The 25,968-nt window shown below is 44.3% G+C and overlaps 1 protein-coding gene across 3 annotated transcripts in view; it reads right to left on the bottom strand.

Annotated features, from left to right (window-relative positions):
• Nucleotides 1-25,968, bottom strand: part of brwd3.L (bromodomain and WD repeat domain containing 3 L homeolog) — a 71,280-nt gene that overhangs the window by 25,589 nt on the left and 19,723 nt on the right. For 2 of the 3 annotated variants that reach the window (XM_018229951.2, XM_018229952.2), the window contains exons 14-22: nt 25,200-25,353; nt 23,482-23,616; nt 23,156-23,284; nt 21,257-21,482; nt 20,764-20,940; nt 19,552-19,735; nt 11,339-11,432; nt 9,269-9,415; nt 18-94 (exon numbers count right to left, since the gene is read on the bottom strand). In XM_018229951.2, coding sequence (XP_018085440.1) covers nt 18-94; nt 9,269-9,415; nt 11,339-11,432; nt 19,552-19,735; nt 20,764-20,940; nt 21,257-21,482; nt 23,156-23,284; nt 23,482-23,616; nt 25,200-25,353 — 1,323 coding nt within the window. The remainder of the gene's footprint in view (nt 1-17; nt 95-9,268; nt 9,416-11,338; nt 11,433-19,551; nt 19,736-20,763; nt 20,941-21,256; nt 21,483-23,155; nt 23,285-23,481; nt 23,617-25,199; nt 25,354-25,968) is intronic. The other variant, XM_041572778.1, reaches the window with a different exon arrangement.

Raw genomic sequence — 25,968 nt, 5'->3', positions numbered from 1 at the left:
TTACAGAAACCGGATACCTGGATGAGGTTTCTGATTGCCAGGGAGCTGCAGTTTCATCTGCTGAAGCCTCTGTGGAATGCTGGGACTCCTCCTCCTGCAATATCAAAATTACAGATTTAACCAAACACACATACAAGGATGCTAAGTGCCTAAAAGGGGAACTGTAATTGCACAATTTAAAAAAACAAAACAAAACTTAACATTGCTTTTTCCGCCACCACTAGACCAGTTATTCCTGCCCTCCACACTTTCTTCAAAGTAAAATAATTTTTTTCTGCTTTTAGCCACACGGCTGCAGCACCCACCCTTCCTCTTTAAATTTCCCACAGGATTTATATACTTACCAGTAAATCCATTTCTCTGTAGTCGACCGGGGGACACAGGAGACCAGTGGGGTTAAGCTCCATCCTCCTGGAGGCAGGACACTTTATTGAATAAGAAAATAAGGGGGTGTGCCTGGATGTTCCAGGTTTACCCCTAGTACTTCCCTCATCAACTCAGTTGGTACCAAGAAACCGTACACAGAGAGAAGATAAAACAGTAACAATATTTCAACAATCAACTTATTTACAGAGGGTGGGAAGTCCTGTGTCCCCCTGTTGACTACAGAGAAACGGATTTACCGGTAGGTATATAAATCCTATTTTCTCTGGCGTCTTCGGGGGACACAGGAGACCAGTGGGGACTTGACTTAAAGCAGCCCCAACAACAGTAGGGAGGGTGAATAAGAATTAGAATGTGTTGCCTTTAGTCTTGCACTGCAGCATGCAATACTTTGCGACCAAAGGCTGCCTCTGAAGAGGCAAATGAGTCAAGTCGGTAGAATTTAGTGAAGGTATGGATTGATGACCATGTAGCCACTCTGCAGATTTGCTCAGCCGAGGCAGAGTTGCTCCAGGCCCATGATGCCCCTACTGCTCTGGTGGAGTGAGCTCGAACCCCAAAGGGGGGTGACTTCCCTTTAGCAATGTAGGCTTTTTGGATGCTCTCATGCATCCACCTGGCAATGGTGGCTTTAGAGGCCGGTTGTCCAGCTCGAGGTCCAGCTGGAATGACTAGCAGGCAATCTGACTTGCAAGTCTCTTTGGTTTGTGATAATAGGATTTATTTACTCACCGTTAAATCCGTTTCTCTGAAGTCGACAGGGGGACACAGGAGACCGATGGGGTAAAGCACCATCCTTCAGGAGGCAGGACACTTGATTGACAGATCAAAAGAGGGCGTGCCAGGACTCCGGCTTTACCCCTAGCATTTCCTCTTTTAACTCAGTTGGTACCAAATAACTGGCCACCAGGCAAAAAACAAGGTAGAACAGGTTTACTATTTAACTTATAACTATGTACAAGCATGAACCGGGTGGGATGTCCTGTGTCCCCCTGTCGACTTCAGAGAAACGGATTTAACGGTGAGTAAATAAATCCTATTTTCTCTGACGTCTCTGGGGGACACAGGAGACCGATGGGGACTTACCAAAGCAGCCCCACAAAACAGTAGGGAGGGCAACAGATTTGTGAATGCTTGCCTTTAGGCTTGCACCACTGCGTGTAGAACTTTGCGGCCAAATGCCGCCTCCGCCGATGCAAATGTATCTAGGCGGTAGAATTTGTAAAAGTGTGAATTGTGGACCAGGTCGCTGCTCTGCAGATCTGTTCCACTGAGGCAGAGTTTCGCCAGGCCCAAGAGGCTCCCATTGCTCTCGTTGAGTGTGCTCTGATTCGAAAGGGTGGAGTCTTTCCTTTCGCTATATATGCTCTCCCAATGGCTTCTCTAATCCATCTAGATATGGTTGTCTTGGATGCTGGTTGACCTGCTCGTGGTCCCGATGGAATAACAAAAAGAGAATCTGATTGTCTGATTTCTTTAGTACGTTTGGTATATATCCTCAGCGCCCTAACTACATCTAGGCCATGCAGTCTCTTTTCCTTAGGATTCTTGGGATCCGGACAAAAAGACGGTACAACTATTTCTTGGTTGATATGGAAGGAGGATACCACCTTGGGAAGAAATGAAGACTTAGTTCGAAGCACCGCTTTGTCTTTGTGAAACACTAGGAATTCGGGATCACATGAAAGTGCTGCTAGCTCTGACACTCTGCGTGCGGATGATATTGCTACCAAGAAGACTACCTTCCAAGTAAGCCATTGCAGGTCAAGTGAAGAAATCGGTTCAAACGGAGGATCCACAAGTGCTGTGAGCACCTCGTTTAGATCCCAGCTAGGTGTTGGACGTTGACGTGGTGGAGCTATATGAGCTACTCCTTGCAGAAATTCTTTAACTGTGTTATCCCAGGCAATCTTATGTTGAAAAAGCAGTGACAGAGCTGAAATTTGTACTTTGAGCGAATTTAGCTGTAGACCCATATCGAGACCTTTTTGTAGGAAGGATAAGATAGATGGTATGGAAAGAGTCTCAAAATCGATGCTTTTCTCTTGACACCATAACCAGTAACTCCTCCAGATTCTGTGATAAATTCGTACCGAAACTGGTTTTCTGGCCTGCAGTAATGTAGCAATTACTTCCTCAGAAAATCCCTTCTTTCTCCAGATGGACTCCTCAACAGCCATGCCGTTAAATTGAAGAGCATTGGATTGGAGTGATGAATGGGACCTTGCAGTAGTAGATCCCCCCTGCGAGGTAGAGGGATATATGCGTCTGCCGACAGATCTTGAAGGTCGTGAAACCAAGTTCTTCGCGGCCAGAAGGGGGCGATTACAATTGCCAGGAGGTCTGAGTGGCGAATCTTCTTGAGGACTCTGGGTAACATGGGAATCGGTGGAAACACATATGCCAGGTCGAACCTCCACAACTGAGTCATGGCGTCTATCCCGTCTGCTAGTGGATCCCTGTACCGAGCAAAAAACTGGTTGACCTTGCGATTTGTTCTTGACGCCATGAGGTCTATCTGTGGAGTTCCCCACTTTTGTACAAGTTCCTCGAATACTTCGGGATGCAGCTCCCACTCCCCTGGGTCTATCTGGTGTCGGCTGAGGAAGTCCGCCTGGATGTTGGATACTCCCGGAATGTGGATCGCTGACAACTGTACTAGGTTTTTCTCTGCCCAATGAACAATCATTTCTGCCTCTTTTAAGGCCCCCTTGCTTCTGGTGCCTCCTTGACGGTTTATGTAGGCCACAGCTGTGGCATTGTCGCATTGTATTCTGACCGCCTGTGCCTTCAGTTCCGACGCCCAATTGTTTAGAGCCAGTCGGATTGCCCTCAGTTCCAACAGGTTTATTGGCATCTTGGATTCTTTTAGTGACCATTTTCCTTGTGCTGTGTATCTTTGCCATGTCGCTCCCCATCCGGAAAGGCTGGCATCTGTTGTCAGGATAGTCCAGTCTGGAGTTGCCCATGATTGGCCTTTGGTCAGTGTATTCGGATGAAGCCACCACTTCAGAGAGGATGTGGTCTCGTGGGACAGAGGAAAGGTTTGCATTAGTGATCCCCTCTTCCACCAGCGCAGAATGTCGGACTGCAAGGGTCGCAGATGAATTTGGGCAAATGGAACTGCCTCTATGGTCGACACCATCGAACCTAGAACTTTCATGGCTTGATGTATAGTTGGACGGCGAGATTGATATAAGTTGGATACTTGTTTCTTCAACTTGATCTGCTTGTCCCGTGGCAGAAACACTCTCTGAGCTACAGTGTCGAATTCCAACCCCAGATATATCATCCGATGGGATGGATGTACCTGTGATTTCTTCCAATTGATCCACCAACCAAATTGCTGGATTATCTCTGTTGCTCGCTTCAGGGCCGCTTGTGCTTGTTCCATTGAATTGGCCTTGATGAGAAGATCGTCCAGGTATGGAGTCACTGAAATTCCCTGGAGTCTCATTGACGCTGTTGTGACTGCCATCAACTTTGTGAATACCCTTGGGGCGGACGACAGTCCGAAGGGTAGTGCTACAAATTGGTAGTGTTGGTTGCGGAATGCAAATCTCAGGTAGCGTTGATGGGCCGGCCAAATTGGAACATGTAGGTAAGCGTCCTTGATGTCCAGAGACATAAGCAATTGGTTTGGCTCCATACCCCTGATGACTGATCGTAACGTCTCCATCTTGAATTTCGCGGCTCTGATAAACTTGTTCAAGTCCTTTAGGTCTAGGACAGGTCGAAAAGTCCCTTCCTTTTTCGGAACCACAAACAAATTGGAGTAGAACCCGTAAAATTTCTGTTGCGGGGGTACTGGAATTATTACCCCCGTTCTTTGAAGGGTTGTCACACAGTTGTAGAAAGCTTGCGCTTTGTTCGAATCTGTGGGTATTGTGGACATGAAAAACTTTCTGGGGGGCATAGCCCAAAAGTCGAGGTGATATCCTTCTGTAATTATTTCTCTTATCCAGGATTCGGAAGTGTGTTGAACCCATGTTTCCTGGAATAGTCGTAGTCTGCCCCCTATTGCCCCCTGCTGCCCCAAGGGGCTCGCCCCATCATGCTGAATTGGACTTGTCCTGGGCGGGCTTGTTTTGAGATTTATTAGATCTCCAACTTGGTCTGGTTGCTTTGTCAGAGAATCGATTGCGAAAATTGTTTCTGCGTGGAGAGGTTGAACGTTTTGTTGTTCTATTACTTTGGCCACGAAAAATTTTTCCCCTACGGAATGTATTAGCTGAGCGGGACTTTGACTGGGGGAGGAAGGTACTTTTTCCCCCTGTGGCCTGAGAAATTATTTTCTCTAATTCCTCTCCAAAAAGGCGTTGGCCTTTAAACGGCAGTGCAATTAATGACTTTTTTGAACTGAGGTCAGCTGACCAGTTTTTGAGCCATAGTGTCCGGCGAGCGGCAACTGCTAGGGCGGATGAACGTGCTGTCAGTTGTGCTGTGTCAAGTGCAGCTTCGCTAATATATGCGCTGGCTTCTGCCATGTCCCGTGCTATGTCCATGAGACTTGCTCTGGATGTCCCATCTTGTAGACCTGACATTATGGATGTGGACCAAGCTTCCATTGCTCTACCGACCCATGCTGTGGCTAACGCGGGACGAATAGCCGAACCTGCTGTTGAAAATACTGCTTTAAGGAATCCTTCCATCCTTTTATCAGTCGGGTCTTTAAATGCAGCTGCGTCCGTAACAGGTAGTGTGGTATTCCTAGACAATCTAGAAACTGGTGCATCCACCACAGGTGGTATCGCCCACTTATCTACTGTTTCTTTTGGAAATGGATACAACTTAGTAAACTTTTGCTTGGTTGAAACTTTTTGTCTGGAGTGTCCCACTCGTCTTGTATTACTGCTGTTAGTTGATCATGTGACGGAAACTCAATTGTAGTTTTGCGTTGTCTCTTAACAGGCCTTTGGACTGTGTTTGCTGGTCTGTAGGTGGATCTAGTTTTAACGTAGTAATAACTGCTTTTATAATGGCTTCCACATCATGGTTTATCTCTTTATCCATCTCCCCTTCATCCTCATGTTCTGACTGAGAAGAAGAAGAGGAAAGGATTTCTCCCTCTTGTTCAGACTCTGATTCTGATGGTTGTAGAGTTAGTGTCACTGGTGAATGAGATTGTATGTGTTTAGCAGATCTCTTACGTTTCTCCCCAGTGCCTTCCTGAATTTTTGACATAGACTTCTCAATAGTCTCGACTATAGAACTGGCAATAGAGTCGGCAAGAGAGGGTAACTGCTGGAGAGAAGCTAGTGACTGAGACAATTGTAAAGCCCATGGTGGAGCTGATATCTCTGACTGAGCCCTAGTTTCAGAACTCTGAGCATTCGTATCCTGAGGAAAAACTTGTCCCTCTTGATTAGTAGGGAGCTCCAGGGATACTGGCGGAGCCTCTGACTCCAGTAAACAAGACCTACAGAGCGGGTCTGTTTGGCCCAATGGAAATTTTGCCTGACATTTATTACACGCCAAATATGTAACCTGTGCCAGCCCTGCTGCTAGTGCAGCACGTCCCCCTCCACTCCGAGTAAATAGTCCCCCTTTCCTACCTTCAGCCATAGTAGTAGTGCTAGGGGTGAAGTCGGAGTGTGGATACCGGACAATAGTGTAACCGGCAAGTCTGTGCGCCGCAGTGAGGAAGCTGTTCCGCTTCGCCGCACTTCAGAAATCCAAAATGGCCGCCGCTTGAAGCTGAGCTCAGTTTCGCGCCTTCGGTACCAAGATGGCCGCCGATGGGACTCACAGGTGCGCGAGATGTGCGCGAGATGTGCTCTCTCCCCTCCCTCACCACTACCGCGCTGTTCTTCACAGCACTGTAATGCCAGCAGAAACAAAACGAGCGGCCAGCATATGAGTAGCTGCGGTGCGGAGGGGTTTCACAGACACGCTGTGCGCGCGCGTGCGCACACACACACTTAGTGACCCGCATTAAGAAATAGCGGACAATGCGTCAGGAGTAAGCCTCCTCTTACCTTATCCGCATGTGTCTCCCGGCCAGAGTCCCTGTACCCCCCTCAGGGGGCAGGTTTAGATCTGGAAGGCTGCTCCCTAAAGGTGAGCTTTTGGCCCCGGGACTGTAGTATTCCCACGTCGGGGGTTAACTATTCTGGGTGTAGGTGAACCCTAACCCAAGTCTGGCCCCGGGTGTCAGTGCTATTCACTGACCGGAGCTTCTCTAGTTGTGTCTCTCTAGAGACCGATGGGTCCATCCTCCTGTGGACAGGACACTTGAAAAACTGAGTTAAAAGAGGAAATGCTAGGGGTAAAGCCGGAGTCCTGGCACGCCCTCTTTTGATCTGTCAATCAAGTGTCCTGCCTCCTGAAGGATGGTGCTTTACCCCATCGGTCTCCTGTGTCCCCCAGAGACGTCAGAGAAAGGTAGATTTTGAGCGATCGGACCACATCAAGACCATGCAGGCGTTTTTCTTTGGCATTTTTGGGATCCGCACATAAGGATGCTACTACAGTGTCTTGGTTGATATGAAATGAAGTCATCCTCTTACTGGGCAGGTGAAGAGAAAACTTCTCCCTAGGATCCAGAGCGTTCAGGTATATCTGGAGAAATAGATGCGCGATCATCTCGCTTGGATACAGTACGCTTGAACTTCTCAGTAGGAACCTCCTGAGGTTTGGACATAGCTTTCTGAATGGAGTTAGCAATAGAGCCAGCAATGGCATCTGCTAGTGAAGGGATATTCTGTAAGGATGCTAGGGACTGTGACAGTTGGAGGGTCCATTGTGGTGCCCCTGATTGGGAGGGTGCACCTGCTGCCTGTTTGTGTGATGATCCTTCCTCTGCATTCTCTAACACACCAGGGGGCAAATTCACTAACAATCGTAGTTTCGCCAGGCACAACTTCGCCGTACTTCGCCAGGCATAGTTTCGCCAGCGCTTCGCAAATTCACTAAAATCCGAAGTTGCGCACAGGGGTAGCGTAAGGTTGCAAAGTTGCGCTAGCGTTGATTCGCTAAGTAAAGCGGTTACGCTAGCGAAGGCTAATTTGCATAGGGCGCCAAATTCAAATTTCAATGGAGGAATACGTATCAGCACTACAAATGCCTAGAAAACCTTCAATTCATCAAATAAAATTTTTATTTTGTCCTACACATGTGCCCACTGTCTAGGTAAGTTGCCATGAGTCAGGAAATGTAGGGGGGAAGGAGGGGAGCCCCAAAAATTTTTTCGATCTTTTTCAGCCTATCACCCATAATGTAGAAAACACGCCAGCGTGTTTTGGGACTTAGAAAAAATGTTGCCTTTTTTTGAAACAATCCCTATCTACTCTATTGCGCTTCGCCAGGTCTGAGGTGGCGAAGGAAGTCTAGTGTAAAAGGTAGCGTTCAGTACACTGCGCGCGTTAGTGAATTTGCGTAGTTACGTCGCTAGTGAAACTTCGCCAGGAGTAAGGGTGCGAAGTAACACTAGCGAAACTACGCCAGCGTTCGTTAGTGAATTTGCGCAGTAACGAAAATGACAAACGCTAGAGAAGTAACGCTAGCGAAGTAACGCTAGCGTTCGGCGCTTCGTGAATTTGCCCCCAGGAGCAGTATTGGCATTATGTGCCAGTGCCCCCCCCCCCCTCCCCTGCATGAGAGGCAAAGAGGATCAGCTCTACTCATGGGGAATTTAGTGTTGCATTTGATGCATGCAAAGTAAAATACCTGAGCCTGCGTTATTGGAGCTAGTCCTCCCCCCCTTTGGGAAATAGGGCCCCTGTTCTACCTTCTGCCATGTGTAGGATCTGGGTACCAAGAAGTAGCTGCCCCGCTGTAGGTAGTTTTTTGCTCTGAGGAAGATGGGTTGTGCCTTCGCTGGTCTCCTGCTGTGATTTGGAAGCAGCTTTATGGATAGGTGCTGAGTGTAAGGATTGCATGGCTTCTCTTAGTCTGCGTGAATTGGCACCAATGTGAGAAGCAGATGAGGAGTAGTCTGGGCTCATCCCCTTAGTGACGTCACAGCTGCACCGATCGATGACGTCACTTCCATGCACCTTGTGCACACTGAACCTTCGCGCCAAGGAGCCGACAGCAAGGGCAGATCTCTGCACCCCAGTCAGAACGCACCGGAACTCCGGTGCTAGTTATCATTCAGGCAGAACGAGCTGTGGCCTGATAGAAGAGAAGCAACATCCACAAAGAGCAGGAAGTCAGCTGCGAGTGTGGGAGAGCAGTGTGTGTGTGTGTGTGTGTGGGGGGGGGGAACATAAGCAGTCTCAGCATAAGCAGTACAGCCAACAGAAGGGGAGGCTATAATCACATGAAAAGGACATCCTATCCAGAATACCTTGGGCCATGATGGGGAGGTGCAAGTCTGGGTGGTCTTAGTCCCCTAAGGGAGGTGGTGACCCCGGGAGTCTAATTCCAGCATTGGGGGGTTAGCATTTGGCAATCAGGTATACCTGTTCCTTGCCTAGCCCCTGGTGTCAGTGCTAGCCACTGACCGACTAATTCCTTGGAAGGGTCTCCTGGAGACCTAAGGTCCAACCTCCTTGAAAAACTGAGTTGAAGAGGGAAGTACTAGGGGTAAAGCTGGAACATCCAGGCACGCCCCCTTTTTTTCTTATTCAATCAAGTGTTCTGCCTCCAGGAGGATGGAGCTTAACCCCGGTGACGCCAGAGAAATACTCTTTCTGCCTGACCTGCTCCACTGTCTCCCCTCTTTCTGAAGACACCCAAAACCTGCTGATTAAATCATTTGTCAATCAATCATTCGCATATTGCCATCTAAATGGGCTCATCTCAAAAGGGGGGGCATATTTTTACTTTGTAAAGTGTAAAGCTAAAAACAGACTCTATAAAACAAATCTGTGAACAATAGATCATCCAGTCTCTCGAAAAGCAAAATCCTAGCATAAAATATCGTATTCTGGCACCCTACCTCGGGGGAACTCTGTGAATCTTCCCCGTTTGTACTCGGGACTGTAGCCCCTGCATCATGCTCACTGGTGGAACGTGTCTGGTAGGCATGCTGACGTTTCCGCTGTATTTTTCTAAGTGATCGTCCACCGAAAGCTTGATAATCCGTCTGTAGAAATTTAGGAGACCCAAATATTGAAGAATGAAAGAACATATCAAAACAAGCATAATGCAACTTGCATGGGGATAAACAGTATGCTTTAAAAGTTATTATAAAAAAAAAGCAGAAGGCTGATAGAAATTGAATTTATCTGCCAAATAATACAACCAACTAATGCCAATACTTTAAAAAGTAGAAGTCAAGAGCCATGATTAGAACTTTTCTTGACTCTTCAGGTAGATCATGGACTGCTTCACACTAACAAAGATTAGGTTGTCATGAACTATTCATCCACCAAGGCTTGTCCCTTTGCAAAACTTCTACAGTCCGTTTATAAACAAGTGGGTCTGTTTTTAGGGGAGCGGATATTCATAAATAAATTCTGTATACAGTAATTCATATTTGTATACCTACAGACATTTCATTAAAAAAACTGGTGTTTGACTGATAAAGGAAACCCCATATTTGTAATGCTTAAATGATAAAAACAGGCATTGCTAAAGATGCACCTCTTGTCCAGCGATAGGACCTATTATGTAGTAAATTCCTTACATGGGAAAGCAGTTTTTCAAAATGACCTCCTTAAAGGAGAAGGAAAGCTACGGAGGCATTTTATTGCCAATAGATTAGCTGCAATAGAGCAAGCTAGAATGCTATATTTATTCTGTAGAATGTTTTACCATACATGAGTAAAAAGCTCTACAAGCTCTCTGTTTTTTAGGATAGGAGCTGCAGTATTAACTTGGTGTGACATCACTTCCTGCCTGAGTCTCTTCCCTGCTCTTGGCTCAGATTACAGTAGAGAAGGGAGGGGGGGGGGAGAGGAGCAAACTGAGCATGCTCTTGCCCAGGGCAATGAGGTTTAAGCTGAAGGCAGGAAGTCTGATACAGAAGCCCATGTGTACACAATAGAAGGAAAGAAATGCAGTGTTTCTTTTGACAGGAGATTCAGAGCAGCACTACTTTGGGGGTTTACTGGTATATTTACATGGACCTTTCTGATAAGGCTTACTTAGTTTTTACCTTTCCTTCTCCTTTAAGCAAACATTTATTTTTATGACTGCCCTGTTCTTTGTGCTACCATCAAGTACAAGATACTGTGTTATTACAAACACATGATAATTTAAAAAAAAAAAACAAAAAAATAAAAAAACGATTTAAATTATTTCAATGTTAACTTTTTAATGTTTAAATGTTTTTGGTAGCCTTGAGGCATGGTGATCCCAATTAATTACCAATCATTTACTTTGAGTGGTAAACCCATGCATTCCAGATAGCAAAAGCCACACCTGTATCTGAAGTAACATGTTGGTTAAAAGGCATGGAAAACTTATTTTTTTGGAAAAATTTGCTAAACCTTACATAAGCCTTTTAGAAACTCCGCAAATTGCCTGGAGCAATTTCTGCAAACCCGCCCATTACATTGCGATGATAATCACACTGAAATCTCATAGAAATGCTCCATTTTCTATCCAACAATCAATTGTGTACCTCACAGAGCTGCTGTAGGCTCTAAATCCCAGAGGCTTGTTTTAAAGGAGAAGAAAAATTGTTTACCACCTGGGGTGCCAAATGTTAGGCACCCCCAAGTGAATGTATTCACTTGCCTGAAACCCCACCTTTTACTAAAAAGTCGGCTTTTTCATTCTACTGCGCACGCATCTGCCCCAGGAAATTTGAAGAAAGAAGAAGAAGGCGGACTCACTGGAATAACCCCGGGCTGGTGCAGTTGTCTGCTAATACAAGCACCGGCCCGGGGCTTCAGGTAAGTAAACACATGCACTCCTAACATTTGGCACCCCCTAGCGTTAAACGACTTTCCTTCTCTGTTAAACATTCTGGATGCTGTCTAATTTCTATTTTATCTACCTTTCCAAGATATATTATTGTTCTTATTACATATGGACAAAGGTAACAAAGCTCAATTCTTACCCTCTGTGCAGGGTTAGGTGGTTTCCTCTTTTTCTCTGTGGTGTACAAACAGATTTCCATTTCACCCTTAGTAGTTCTGCATTCTTCCTGGACCCTGTAAAGGGAAATACTAAATTAGCATCTTTCTTTTATAATCCATGAAGATAACAGGAATTTTTGAAACTCAACGTTAGCTCTGTTTCTCTGTAGTCGATAAGGGGGACACAGGGAACTAATGGGGTTAAGCTCCACCCTCTAGGAGGCAGGACACTTAGATTAATGAAGGGGCGCCAGGAGACTGGCTTAACCCCACACTATACCAATCACATCAGTTTTTACCAAAGACACTGCTGAATAGAAAAAAACATCATCCAGACCAACTGGTCAACTCGCATTAGGGACGGGAAGCCCTGTGTCCCCCTTATCGACTACAGAGAAACAGATTTAACGGTGAGTATCAAAAAATCCTGTTTTCTATGTCGTCTCAAGGGGGACACAGGGAACGAATGGGGACTTAAAGCAGCAGGGTGGGAAGCAAGATTTTGTGACACGTCATTGCACTACCTTAAAGCCAAAGGAGGCCTCGGCTGAGGAAAAGGTGTTGAGACTGTAAAATTTGGTAAATGTATGGACCGAGGACCAGGTAGCTGCTCTGCAGATCTGATCCAAGCATTGCGCTGTGCCCAGGAGGCTCCCATCGATCTCGTAGAGTGGGCTCGAATTGTCTCAGGAGGTGACCTTCCCTTGGATATGTATGCTTGTCTGCGCTCCTTATCGTTCTTGGGTTCCGGAAAGAGGGATGGTACCACAATTTCTTGATTGTTGTGGAAAGATGACACCACTTTTGGGAGGAATGATGGAACTGCGCGTAGAACTGCCTTGTCTTTGTGGAAGACTAGGAATGAGGGGTCGCAGGATAATGCACTAATTTCCAAAACTCGTCTGGCAGATGAGATCACCACTAGAAAGACTACCTTCCGGGTTAGCCATTCCTCAGAAATTGTCTAAAGGCTCAAAGGGAGGGTCTAGCAGATCCTCTAGAATGATATTAAGATCGCATCCTGGAGTTGGAGGCCGAAACGGAGGAGCAATATGCGCTATTCCCTGCAGAAATGTGCAGAATGGATCCTCCATGGCTAGGCGTGACTGAAGTAGAACAGACAATGTCGACACCTGGACCTTCAATGAGCTAAGTTTAAGGCCAAGCTGTAGGCCCCTTTGTAGGAAGGATAGCACCCTCGGAATGTTGCATTCCAGAAGAAAGAGTTCATCTTCTGTATTCGTGTGCGTCTCTCTGTACAGTTCCAGTAAGTGTGGCAAACTCTGTGGTATGCCTTAGATGAGGTAGACTTGCGTGATCTTAACATTGTGGCAATGACACCACCCGCTTTTCCCTTTCGTCTCCAGATGACGGCCTCAACAGCCACCCCGTCAAACTGAAAAGGCCCGGGTTGTGATGAACTATGGGGCCCTGTCATAGCAGATCGTCTCTGGGAACTAGCCGAATGGGTTGTGCTATAGACATCTCCTGAAGATCCGAGAACCACGTCCTCCTGCGCCAGTAGTGAGCTATCACAATTGCTGTGAAAGGGGATTGCCTGATCTTCGTTAGTACTTTGGGAAGCATGGGAAGAGGTGGGAAGACGTAGGCAAGGTCGAACTGCCAACACTGGGTCATTGCATCCACCACCACTGCTAGAGGGTCCCATGAGCGGGAGAAGAATGTTGACACCTTGCGATTGGCTCTGGACGCCATTAGATCGATCTGGGGTTGTCCCCACTGACTGGTTAGCCCTGCAAATGCTTCTGGGTGAAGTGCCCATTCCCCTGGATCTAGGAAGTTTCAGCTGAGAAAATCTGCCCTTGTGTTGGATACTCCTGGTATGTATATGGCAGACAGTCTGATGGAGTTGGACTCCATCCAGCTCGATATGAGTTGGGCCTCCGCTAGTGCTGCTTTGCTGCGGGTTCCTCCCTGCCGGTTGATGTATGCGACTGTGGTGATATTGTCACTTTGTACCAGAACTGCACTTTGTCTGGAGATGATGTGACCAGTGGGAGAGGGATAGTCGTACTGCCCGGAGTTCCAGAATGTTTATCGGTAGTTTGGACTCCCCGGGAGACCCCAGACCTTGTACAGACAGATTGTTCCATGTAGCGCCCCAACATTGTAGGCCATCCCTCTTTGGGTCTAGGAACAGATTGGAGTAAAAACCTGAGAATGTGTCTGCTGGTGGCACTTTACTCCGCTTTGTTTCATCTTGTGGATGCAGTCTAAAAAGGCTTGAGCTTTTTCCGAACTGGTGGGGATTCTGGACATGAGAAATTTTCTGGGAGGATGACAAGAAAAGTCCAGATGGTAGCCTTCGGTGATAATTTCTCCGACCCAGGCATCTGAAGAATGTTGGGTCCAAACCTCCCGGAACCTCAGCAGCCTGCCCCCTATGGGCTGCTGTAATCCCAGAGGGGATGCCCCATCAACCGGAGGTGGGCTTGTTGGATGAGGGCTTGATGTGGAACTTGTTGGTCTTTCATGTTGGCCGCCTTTTGTCAGATGGTTTTGAACGAAAATTAGACCGTTGTGGAGGGCTGTATCTTTGTGTGAAACGGCCGGACTGGCCACGAAAAAAAATCTTCCCCGCCTAGATTAGGTAGATGATTTGTTCTTGGGTTGAGGGATAAAGGTTCTCTTACCCCCTGTGGCTTGGGAGATAATCTTCTCCAATTCTTCCCCAAACAGGCGTTGTCCCTTAAAGGGAAGAGAGGTTAAGGACTTCTTTGAACTGATATCCGCTGCAACCGTCAGGGCAGATGTACGTGCAGTAATTTGTGCTGCGTCCAGTGTGGTGTCGCATAGGTATGCGGACGCCTCTGCTATGGATTGTGTTGATGATAGGAGCTCCAATCTAGGTACTCCGTTTTGAATGTCTGGAAAAAGGGATTCGGACCAAGCTTGTATGGCTCTGGATACTGATACTGGATACAAGCTGAGGCTAGCACTGGACATAGGGTAGAGCCAGCGGAGGAGTAAACCGCTCTCAGGAACCCTTTGAGGCACCTGTCAGATGGATCTTTAATGGCTGTGGCAGAGCTGTGGACTTGGAAAATCGAGACACCGGTGCGTCTACTCAGCGGGCAGAGACCACTTGTCAATGAGTTCCCTTGCGAAGGGATAGGACTTAGAGAATTTTCAGGTAGCCTGAAATTTCTTTTCAGGAGAATTCCACTCCTCTTGTATCATGCTGAGAAGTTGATCATGAGAAGGGAAACATTCTGAGGACTTGTGTTGTCTCTTGAACAAACTAGAAGATTGGGACTGTTGCTCAGTGGTGTGAGAGATTTTTAACAACTCTGTTACTCCCTTGATATGTTCAATGTCATGTGGAATATCACGGCCCTTGGCCTCAACCTCAGACCCCTCTTCTGCCCCTGAAGAAACCTCAGAAGGAGGCGTTCCATGGCGCCGAAATGCAAGATCCTCCTCCCTCCCTGCCGCGCCGTGAGTGAAGAGAGGCAGAGGAGGGAGATGTGTGTCCCTAAACCCCCAGGCGCAAGAAGCAGCGCATTTTGGGCTGCGGTCTGGGAGGAAGCTTTCCAGGCAGCACCCTCCTCCGTTCCGAATCACACTGAGTAGGTAACCGTGGGGACGCAATTAAAGCGCAGAAGGGGAGCCCAGAGGGAAAAAAAGGAGAGAGCAACCAGACATGCGAAACATATGAGTGAGATAAAGACTCACTGCTCTTCCGCACCAGTCAGGCCGTCTGCCTTTCCCCTCTTGCAGGAATGCCTGGAAAGTCGTTATAGCCTGTAGGGCTAGGTTATGACTCCAGTGCGGTGTCCCACGAGGGAGGTGTATCTAAAGGAGACAGGTAGCCCTGCACCTGATAACACCACTATGACATACATTAAAACAAGATTCTTCTTGAGTAGAAGAGGATCCATCCTGCTAGGAAGCAGGAAACATAAAAATGATGCGATTGGTTTAGTGCGGGGTTAAGCCAGTCTCCTTGCACGCCCCTTCATTAATAGAAGTGTCCTGCCTAGAGGGTGGAGCTTAACCCAATTTGTTCCCTTTGTCCCCCTTGAGACGACAGAGAAAAATATTTCACAAGGAACACTATTATTCTTGAAAAGTAAATGAAATGCATAGTAATACCAAAAATGGTATGCTCTGTTTTGAATTAGTCTTATTATATGCAATGTTAAAGGAACAGTTCAGTGTAAGAATAAAAACTATGCAAATATATAGTCTGTGCTGCTTTTAAACTCTTGGTTTCCACTGATTGGTTACCAGGCAGTAACCAATTAGTGACTTGAGGGGGGGGGGACATGGGGCATAACTGCTTTTGAATCTGACCTGCATGCTAAGGATCAATTGCAAACTCACTAAACAGTTATGTCCCATGTGGCCCCCCCTTAAAGTAGCTGACTTACTCAGCTGTTCTGGCTATTATGTTAGACAATCAATTACTCCAGCGTTTATGGATTAAAGTTTTGGATAATTAACTAGATCAGAAAACAGGATTTTTCTATACTCACCGTTAAATCAGTTTCTTGTAGTCGATAGGGGGACACAGGGAACAGCTGGGGTTAAGGTCCACCCTCAAGGAGGCAGGACACTTGGAATAATTAATTAAGGGGCGTGCAAGAGGGACTGGCTTAACGCCCCCTCCCACACACTGTACCAACCCATTCAGTTTGTACCAAAGAGACTGCTGAACAGAATAAACGTATAAACTTATAAACTTGCAGAACTGGTAACCCAGGGAAATAATTCCCTCATGGACCAACGTGGACAGTATTTAACAGATTGGGCTGGAAGCCCTAAGTCGACTGATCAACTACAGAGAAACGGATTTAACAGAGAGTATAAAAAAATCCTGTTTTCTCTGTCATCTCAGGGGGGACACAGGAACAGCTGGGGACCCAACAAAAGCAGCCCCGTAAACAGCAGGGTGGGAGTGAGCGATTAGGAAACGTTATACTTGGATGCTGCCATGCCTTGCCAAGGCCCAGTAGGCACAACAAACAGAGAACGTCGGGATGACCTGAATCTTTCCCGCGACCAACGAAGAGCACTGACCACATCCAGAGCGTGGAGTAGTCTTTCCTTGTTGTTCTAGGGATCTGGACACTTTAAGGATGGCACTACAATCCTGGTTCATGTGAAATAAAGACACTACCTTATGTAGGAAGGATGGGACTGTGTGTAACACCGCTTTGTCCTTATGGAATACTAGGAATGGTAGTTTGCACAATAACGCACGAGCTCCGAAAACACTAGAAACACTACCTTCCAGACGTGTCACTTGTCTGATATGGTCCCCAAAGGTTCGAAAGGAGAATCGAGAAGGGCCTCCAGCACCAGATTGAGTTCCCTCCTGGGATCGGAGGATGGAATTAGGGTACGACATGAGTTACTCCCTGCAGGAAGACCTCATTGCAGAAAATATATAATTCTTGGTATGTTGCACTCAAGGAAAGGTAGACGTGCCTCTTTGCTGCAGCTCAAATAGTTGTGCCAAACCCTGTGGTTTTTAGATGATGTGGGTTAGCATGACTTTAGCATCATGGTAATGACCTCTTCAGCTAGAAATCGCCAAATCCAAATGGCTGCCTCAACAACCATTCCGTCAAATCGAATAGCCCCAGATTGTGGTGGAATATGGGGCCCTGGCAGAAATGATCGGTCCTTGACGTTAGACAAACCAGTTGTGCTACTGACATTTCCCGAAGGTCCGAAAATCATGTTCTCCTGGGCCAATAAGGAGCTATTGCGATTACTGTGGTGTGCGATTGTCTAATTTTCTTCAAAACCCGAGGCACATGGGGAGGAGAGGAAAGATGTAGGCCAGCTCGAAACTCCAAGTCTGTGTGATAGCATCCACCCCACCTAATCCCGCGAGAAGAATCTTGTCAACTTGCAATTTGCTCTGGACACCATCAGGTTGATCTCGGGATGCCCCCAATCCCTCACAATTTCCACAAAGACTTCAGGGTGAAGTTCCCATTCCCCTGGATCCATTTTGTTTTGACTGAGGAAATTCGCGGCCTTTGGAGTCCTCATTCTCTTCCTCTACCCCCAATTAAGGGGGTATGGTTGGTAGTATCCCCTTTTGAATTTGGCTAGAGCTTGGCCCAAATTGTCAGCGATGGAGGCTAAGCTCTGCAGTGAAGCAAGTGATTGCGAGAGCTGGATTGACCAGAGGGGGGCTGGTGCATCTGAGGAAGTGCCAGTGATACCCTCCTATGATGTGTATTCCTGATTGGTGTTCCCCGACTGGCCTGCCATGGGAGTGGGGATACTCCCTGGAGTGGCTACAGCTCCTTGCCCCCTGGCACAGGGTCTGCAGAGCAGTTCGTCCTGACCCGATGGCATCTAGAATCTGCATTTTATGCACATGAAATAGGTTACTTGCGCTTCTGCTGCGGCTGGTGTTCTCCCCCCGCCCTAGGGAATAATCTGACTTACCTTCTGCCATGGCAGTGTCTATGATACTAGCTGAACAGGTAGAGTGGGCGTGTAGCCAAGTGCTCAGAAAGGACACTCTAAGCTGCCTCTCAAACAATCTCCTGTCTTGAGGTTATGAGGGCAGATACGCCCCCCCGAGGACCTGTTAAGGTATATGGAACTCAGGGGAAACTCATTTGGTTTGCCAGCATTACAGCCAGCAGCATTTCACCTCAGGCCTGAAGCAAGTAAAATGGCACCTGGAACGCAACCGCTGGGCGGGAGCAGTGCATTCCAATTCAGTCACAAGTGCCAAATAATGGCGCCTGTAACGCACAACTCCTGCTCCCATCCTCATAGTGTGAGCTCCGGTCCTCTGTCCTGGTGACTGTTGGTCGGACCTTTGTGAGCCGGGTACTGGCCCAGGCTAGAAGTAGCAGGCGAGTCCCTGAAGCTCTGACTGAAAGGGAGAGGACCCGGGTTGGGTTAAAGGAGCGGAAGGTGGGGGGTAACGGACAAGCTGAGGCAGGGCAGCAAAGTTACCCGGAGGGAGAGCAACCGGGGAACCTGGGAGTAGGCATAGATAATTCTACTCACATGTCATCTCTATCCGGGAGCAGGAAAATCTGGGTGGTCGTTATAGCCCTGAGGCTAGAAAATGACCCCGGTAGAATTCCCCCCCCAGAGGATACAGGTAGCACTCTTCCTGGTGAGGCCCCTTGTGCCAGCGCTGTGACGGCCATCTTTTAAGATGTGGATGTCCGTCCTCCTAGGAAACAGGACACTTGAAAACTGAAAAGATTTGTACAGTGGGGGGGGGGGGGGGTGTTAAGCCCTTAATTAATGATTCCAAGTTTAATTCATGCCTCCTGGACGGTGGAGCTTAACTCCAGCTGTCCCGTGTCCCCCGGAGATGACAGAGAAACATTTATTTTTGAGCTATTGGCAATTGCACATTTGCAGTACAGTAAAACTCAGCAGGTTAAATCTATTGTGAATGTGTAAGCAAAAATCAGCACTAGAGATGCCTGGGATACCAAGAGGAAGACAACTCAAATTCCAGCACAACACTTAAAGGACCAGTAACATAAAAAAATGTTAAGACCTTTTTTTTTTTTTCCAAAGAGGCTGGTGCAGTGGTTTTCAAAAAGGAACACTGGCCCAGGGGGGAAAAGAGAGAGAACATTTTGGCAACCCACCAATTGAAATGTGCTTTATTTATCCTTTAACAGTTGTATAGTCTATTACAGGCACTGTGCCTCTACAATTTGTAAAGAACTATACTTGGAAATTAAAGAAGCAGACAAGTACAAAACAAGTGAGAATGGTCTAACAGGATAAAAGACAGGAGCAGCCAAACAGAATAGCAGGTTTTCAGAGTAGGAGGGAAAGAGATTGCAGGTGGGGAAGGCCGGTAGATATACATCACACAGAACTACCTATATAGCAGGTGGGGGCAGTTGCTTAAGATCCACATTTCAACAGGTATAAAAAATGTTTAGCTCTAATGCTTAGCAATTTACGGTTACAGTTATAACCTGTGTTCAGTAAAGCACATAAAACTTTACTTAAATGGTAGCTCATATAAGATATAAAAAAGCTAAATATTTACTTTTAATACTTTTAATATTCTTTAATATGTCATTTATTAGAATGTAGTAAAAACTTTCTGTTCACCTTTTGTTTCTTCCACAGTAGATTACACAACATAGCAGGTTCAGGGGTCGGCTTCAGATTAAAAACAAAACCCCTTTACCCCCAGGTACTATAGATTGTCTTTTACCTGCTAACACCAGGATGCAGTTCATTTACTATAACCCTTCTGCTCCAGGCCATTAGGTCTCTTTCTGTAGCCATTTGACTCCGAGGTGCATTACTATGCATTTGCCGAACACCCTCAATTTGGCCACTCCGAAGAAGACCAACATTAGGTGGGGATGATAAATCCAAACTATTACTTCTCCATACTATAGGGACAATAGAGATATGCAAGTAATTAAGCAAACATAACATAATAGATGAAAGAATCATGCCCAGTGTAACATAAAATGAAAATAGATACACCCATAGGTAGTTGCCATAACTAGTTACAAATCAGTCAGTCCTACATTAAGGGCCTGATTTATCAAAGATTGCGTGTTTTTTTTTTACTTTGAATAAACTCGTAACTGGAACGGACTCTTACTTAAGAAAAGATTTGAATATGAAAAACCAGATTCTGGGAGTTGAGTCCTGCAACTCAAATTGATTGACTTTTCAGTGAAAAAAAAACTTGTATCGCTCTAATCATTTCACTTTTTGACCAAAAGCCTCCAATAAAAATAAATAAATAAAAAAAAAAAGATAGAACATCAAGCATGTTGTTAACATCTTCAAATGGTTCAAGGGATCTTTGCCATTGACTTCTACAGAACCTCAACAGGTTTTAGGTGGTGTATTTACAGATTTGAGTTATTTCCAGGGTTGGGGTATAATAAATCTTTTAATACGAGTTTTTTGTTTTTTTTAACCAAAAAATGTGAGTTTTGACCAAAAACAACTCGAATTTTCTGCCCCTAGCTGTAGATATATGGCAGCATCATCATTCCGAGATGTGTTGAGTGAGATAGTTTTCAATCCAGAGCAGAACACAAGTCAGACCTTGATTTACTATATGCATATAGAAACTGCTCGATTAGAAAGAGTAATGGGACTTTCTTCAGTACACCAGCACTCAAAACACCCTACACACAAGTGCATTGCTAAAATATAGGTCTCTTTCTGTCAAAAGAAGTGTATACTACATTACTTGGTCAAAAATTGAGCAAAAAGACTTAAGAGGCTGTGTTATTGTCAGTGTCCTCTCAGTATGCAAACACTTCAAAAATGGAAGGATGCTTAACAGAGCCTTCTAGAACGGTGTAATGTAAACTTTACGGTATTAATGAATACATCTTAATACATCTTAAAACTTAAATTAAAGATAAAAAGCAAAACAGAAGAAAAAAAGGCATGCCTCCGTTTCTTGAGTCTGTTCTGTTATACATGGGTGTATCCACATCTTCACCTTCACCATCATTTGTACGCCTCTCATCCTGTTCCCTCTGGAGCTCTCGGATTATCCCATCAAGTATACTTCCCTCCTGATTTCCGGTTTGCTGGCCAATCACCTGCTCCACCACATCCCCATTGCCTTATTTTGCAAAATACAACAATCATTTTATAGTTATTTATAAAAGACTACATGAACAGTTGTATACTTTTTGTTGTTTTGTGCTAAACACTCACTAGTTATTACAAAATAGATTACCGCCCATCCTACTCTTGAAAAGAGAAATAAGGAATTAGACTAATACATACTTTCATATTGTACCCCTCTAAACTTATATCATCTCATCATATTGTCTTACATAATATAATTTATGTTGCCCTTTCAGTTTTTTCAAACTTCCTTCCTCAAAATGTATTGTCAACATAACCAAGTGAGGATAAGCAATGCAGAAAATTACCATTTGACATATATCCCAGCTGAGGGATGAGTTGCTCATCTTTGCAATTCTCGCGTCCTGGCACCAATCTCTGGAAACGGGTAGGATGTGGGTTGCCATCAACATCAACTAGGAAGGGAGGGGGCATTAGGTGTGGGGCCTGTTGCGTTTGTTCATCCAAAACATAGTTGTTGGAGTCTCTTATTAGAGGCCTAAAGTCTGTATGGAAGAACATCTGTTCTGGAATCTGTTAAAAGAAACCACATACAATGTCTGAATTAGTAAATGGATATTATTTGAAATTATAAAACCACCATCATTTTGAGGATAGAAGTGTTTTGGAAATTTAATTAGTGAACAGCGTCTTTGAAGTCTTTAAGGCTGCGGCATCCTCTTAATCACTTAGAACCCCTACTCCTCCTCTAATCCACTCTGCACCGTCCCTCAGGAATTTACTTTGGCTGTTGACTTATAAATATGATCAGTTCTTCGCAGCTCAGATTACTAAACACACCCTCCAATCTAACAGCCAATGAAGATTAGCATTGCTGGTTCCCATAGAAACTCTAGCAGTCTGATCCTATTTTTTTCTCCTAACCACCACTCCTGAGGCTCTGCTTAAACAATACAGCAGTGGTGCCAAAAAGGTAGATCAGGATCTACAAGTAGACCCTTAGTTGGTGATCAGTAGATCTCAAGACACTGTCAACAAACAGCTTGTCTATATCATCCTCCTGTTTCATGCTTTTTATTCAGATATTTATTATGTTAAGGTTACATAAGAAATAGTTGTTTGTTAAATATAGCAATATAAATTCTCATAAATCAATATAACATTTAAGTAATATTTTGTATTGAACAGAATGCTACCAATGCTTTTATGGATGTAGATCATAATGGGACAACATCACTAAAAGTAGACCAAAGTATGGGCACTCCTGCATTACAGTGCTTTTTATACTTTTTATCAAAGTATGTTGTGTCTGTATAAGTTTGCATTCTGAATTGCATGAACTTTATAGCATAAATGTTCTGTTTGCCGCCGGGTAAAAGTTGCTATTTGTTTTAGGAAAATGTGATGGGGCTGGCAAATGGAGGAGGTTTATGTAGTACAAATTATGTGGCTGGGTTGGGGAAGATATACCCAATGTGTATACATGGTAGGTACATGTCCTTTAACACAGGATTAAGAGTTAGTATAGTGGTTTTGTTTTTTTTTTTTCATATTTGGCATTTGATTTGACAATGTTTTATATAGCTGCAGCTGCACAAGCATATCAGCGTACACAATCCCTCTCAATTGCAGATGCCATTTGCCAGCAACAAGAGTGTTTCTGAGAAGTTCTGCCTGGATTGCTGGCTATTGAAAAGCTATGTAGGCAGCAAATACCACTGATAGTTTGGAAGCAATCCACTGTGTATGCAACCTATTGGTTTGAGCCTTCCCATGATCACAGCAGTTGCAGGTTATGGCTGATATCTGGCAATCTTCCTCCCCATTACTGGCTTTCAGAAGGCTGGAAATGTTTCCTATGCTACTAAACAGACAAGTGCCATCAGGATAACAAGGAAGGATGTCTATACACCGACTAGCTGAAAATAACTGCCGTCTAAGGCCCCAAATAAGCAGCCCTAGGAGATTCCAGAAATGTTTATGGCTGCATAATAATCTGGTCATTCAAATATAAGTAAGGATAGGATGTAAAACCCCACCAACAAATAAAAACAACAGGCTGTGAAGATTGTATGCAATGTTACAAAGTTCTTAAATGATTATCCGAGATTGCTTTATATTGCCAGACAAGAAGTTCTATAAGCAGCATTTGCACATCTAGGTTAGATTCAATAAGTGGTGCTACATTTTAGAGAAGTCTGCAGTTCCCAATGAGGCACTCTACTGCAGACTGCATCAGAACTCACCTTTTCGTAAGGTTTACTGCACCCAAAACCAAAGAGCAAAACATGTCCGTGAGAATCTGTGCAAGCAAAGTTTTGGCCATCAGGAGAGAACTTACAGTCAAACACTGCTCCATGGCCCTGACCTTCAATCTGGAAAACAATGGCAATCAAACTATGTTATTTAAATGTGGGTTAAAAGTACATAAACTGCATTTTTACACACAAAAGTACACACACACACAAAAAAAAAAAAAAAAAAGTGCGTTCGTCAATCAACCTTTCAACAAATAGACGTATCTTTCATTAAAACGCAAAAAGAAATTGGTGCATAATATATATGAACTTACCATGTTAAAGTAATTACGAATTTTGGTTCCGGTTTCTAGATCCCACACAAATATGTTTCCATCATGCCCAGCAGAGATTAAAATCCTTGGATCAAAAGGATGAGGTTCCAAAACAAAAACTTCATCATCATGGCCCTGATTAAAAACAGTTAAGCAAATTAAATATTATTAAAAACACCTCATCCTGTTACTTGCTTTCATGTTTAGACATACAAACCAGTTCCTAATTTTTAAAATATGTAGCACTGCCTGCAAGGGATTCAAAGAAAGAGGACAAACTATTTTGCATTCCCTGACTAAAGGGTGTGGGTTAGGATTAACATACAGAAGACTGTATATTCTCATCTATGTTCATTGTTATATTTATACAACATTGTAGAACTTCTCTAATTTTTGCAGAACAATTTTTAATTTTTTTTTAATTACTAAATAAATTACCCAAACTGTAAAAAGCAAGACAATTTAAAAACTAGTTAAGGACAATAAAACAGTTTGGGCTTTGCAGTTTTAGGTCTGGTGAGGTTAGAATGTGAGCATGTAATCTATATCACATAAAAAATGTAATCTGTGACTTTATACACAATATATATGAAAGCAATGGGGAAACACTGAGCTTGGACAGGCACAATACTGGTATGACATATAGCCAAACACAAGAAAAACCAACTAATTCATAAGAAAAGCGGAAACAAGCACATACCAAAACTAACATCAGACTTAAAGGAACAGTGACACCGAAAAATGAAAGTGTTTAAAGTAATGCACAGTGTTATGTAGCACATAAGCTCTGTAGTATACAATGCGATTCTTCAGACTGTAGCTTATCTACGGTGTATCCTGTGTTTGAATGGCTGCCCCCATGGCTACAGAACAGCTTGTTTAGATCAACTATAGTCGTGTTTCTGAATCAAACACACCCGTTTTACCAGTGGAGGGCAACACTACGTTATAGTGACACTCCTTTAAAGGGGTTGTTCACCTTTCAAACACTTTTTTCTGTTCAGTTGTTTTCAGATTGTTCCCCAGAAATAACGCCTTTTTTCAATTACTTTCCATTATTTTATTTTTTTTTTTAATGTTTTTCCCAAAATCTAAGTTAAAAGTTTAATGTTCGTGTCTCTGGCGTTTCAGTCTGGCAGCTCAGTAATTCAGGTGCAGACTATAAACGGTTACAATTTTGCAACATTTAATTGATACATCTCTCAGCAGCATTTCTGGAGTATTAGCAACTATTGTATCGATTCCAACAGCTGCCTGTGATGAAACCCAGAGATTCTGCTCAGCAGGGACAATGTATCAACTAAATGTATCAAATTAGAACAGTTTACAGGGTCAGCGACCTCCCCTTCCCAGAGCTGCTTTAGAAGGTGAAAAATGACACTTCAATATTAGAAAAATGGTGTGACACATAGAAAATATCATCTGCAGACAGACAAGTAGCACATCTGTCTGGTGCTCTTGATGCCACTAATTATTTAGAGCTTTTACAACTGGCAGGGATAACAATGGGTGAAAGGTTTTTTAAGACCATTCACATTACCATGGAAAACTGCTCTGGGTTTTGCTTTGCTGACAGGAGCAGCAAGTGGTCAGGAAAAATATATCTGCACAGTTCAATATTCCTCACAGCTTTACATTTCACCTAGGGTATAAAGTAGCTATAATGCCATAGCCTTGTAACCAATCTGGCAAATGAATGCAAGTTATAAGCTACTCACAGACAATACATGAAGAAGTTCGCCAGTATGAGAGTTCCAAACTTTCAGAAGGAAATTGTTTACAGCAGTAATAACTGTTGAATCAGATCGGTCCCAGGCTACCATGGTGACCTTAAGCTTGGTCACTTTGTCTTCTGGATTTGTAACACTGCTCCTGTAAAATGAGAGTATGTTACACTAGAGAACATTTTTAAAAGGCAAAGTACACATCGTTTTCCCATTTGTCACCGACAAGTTGAGGAACCACAGCTATTATGATATATACACTATAAAACCTAGAGAACATAATATTATGAGAAAATGTACATTGTGCCTGTAGGTGCTGCCACAGTATAAAGTGAACATTTGAGAAAAATCACAACAAAAGATCATTGTGATTGCAATTTATTTTTACTGTGATTAGTGGTTTCTTTAAAAAAAAAAAAAAAATTAGACTTATGCTACCTAAAACCAAGATGCCATAGAATTCAATTGGAAGTGTATCGTTCAAACAGGTTTTTTTTATTGCCAGACAATTTTTCAACCTCATTGAAAAAAAATCATTCATGGAAAAATGCAATCTAAATTAACCCTTTTGTGTTTTTTCTTAAATAGATTAACCATCACAGAAATAAATAAATCTATGTTCACACAATGCAGGGTAAGTAATATTATTCTTTAAAACTCCATGTCACATGGCTGAATGATTCCAATCATGTAAGCAAGGTCACTATATATACACTGCAGCAGCATGCATTTTGAGAATAATACATTAAAGGAGAACTATTGT

The sequence above is a fragment of the Xenopus laevis genome, chromosome 8L (assembly GCF_017654675.1).
Source record: "Xenopus laevis strain J_2021 chromosome 8L, Xenopus_laevis_v10.1, whole genome shotgun sequence".
Classification (NCBI taxonomy): Eukaryota; Metazoa; Chordata; class Amphibia; order Anura; family Pipidae; genus Xenopus; species Xenopus laevis.
Note: the sequence above shows the minus strand (reverse complement) of the source record. Positions and strands in the feature narration are given on the sequence as shown.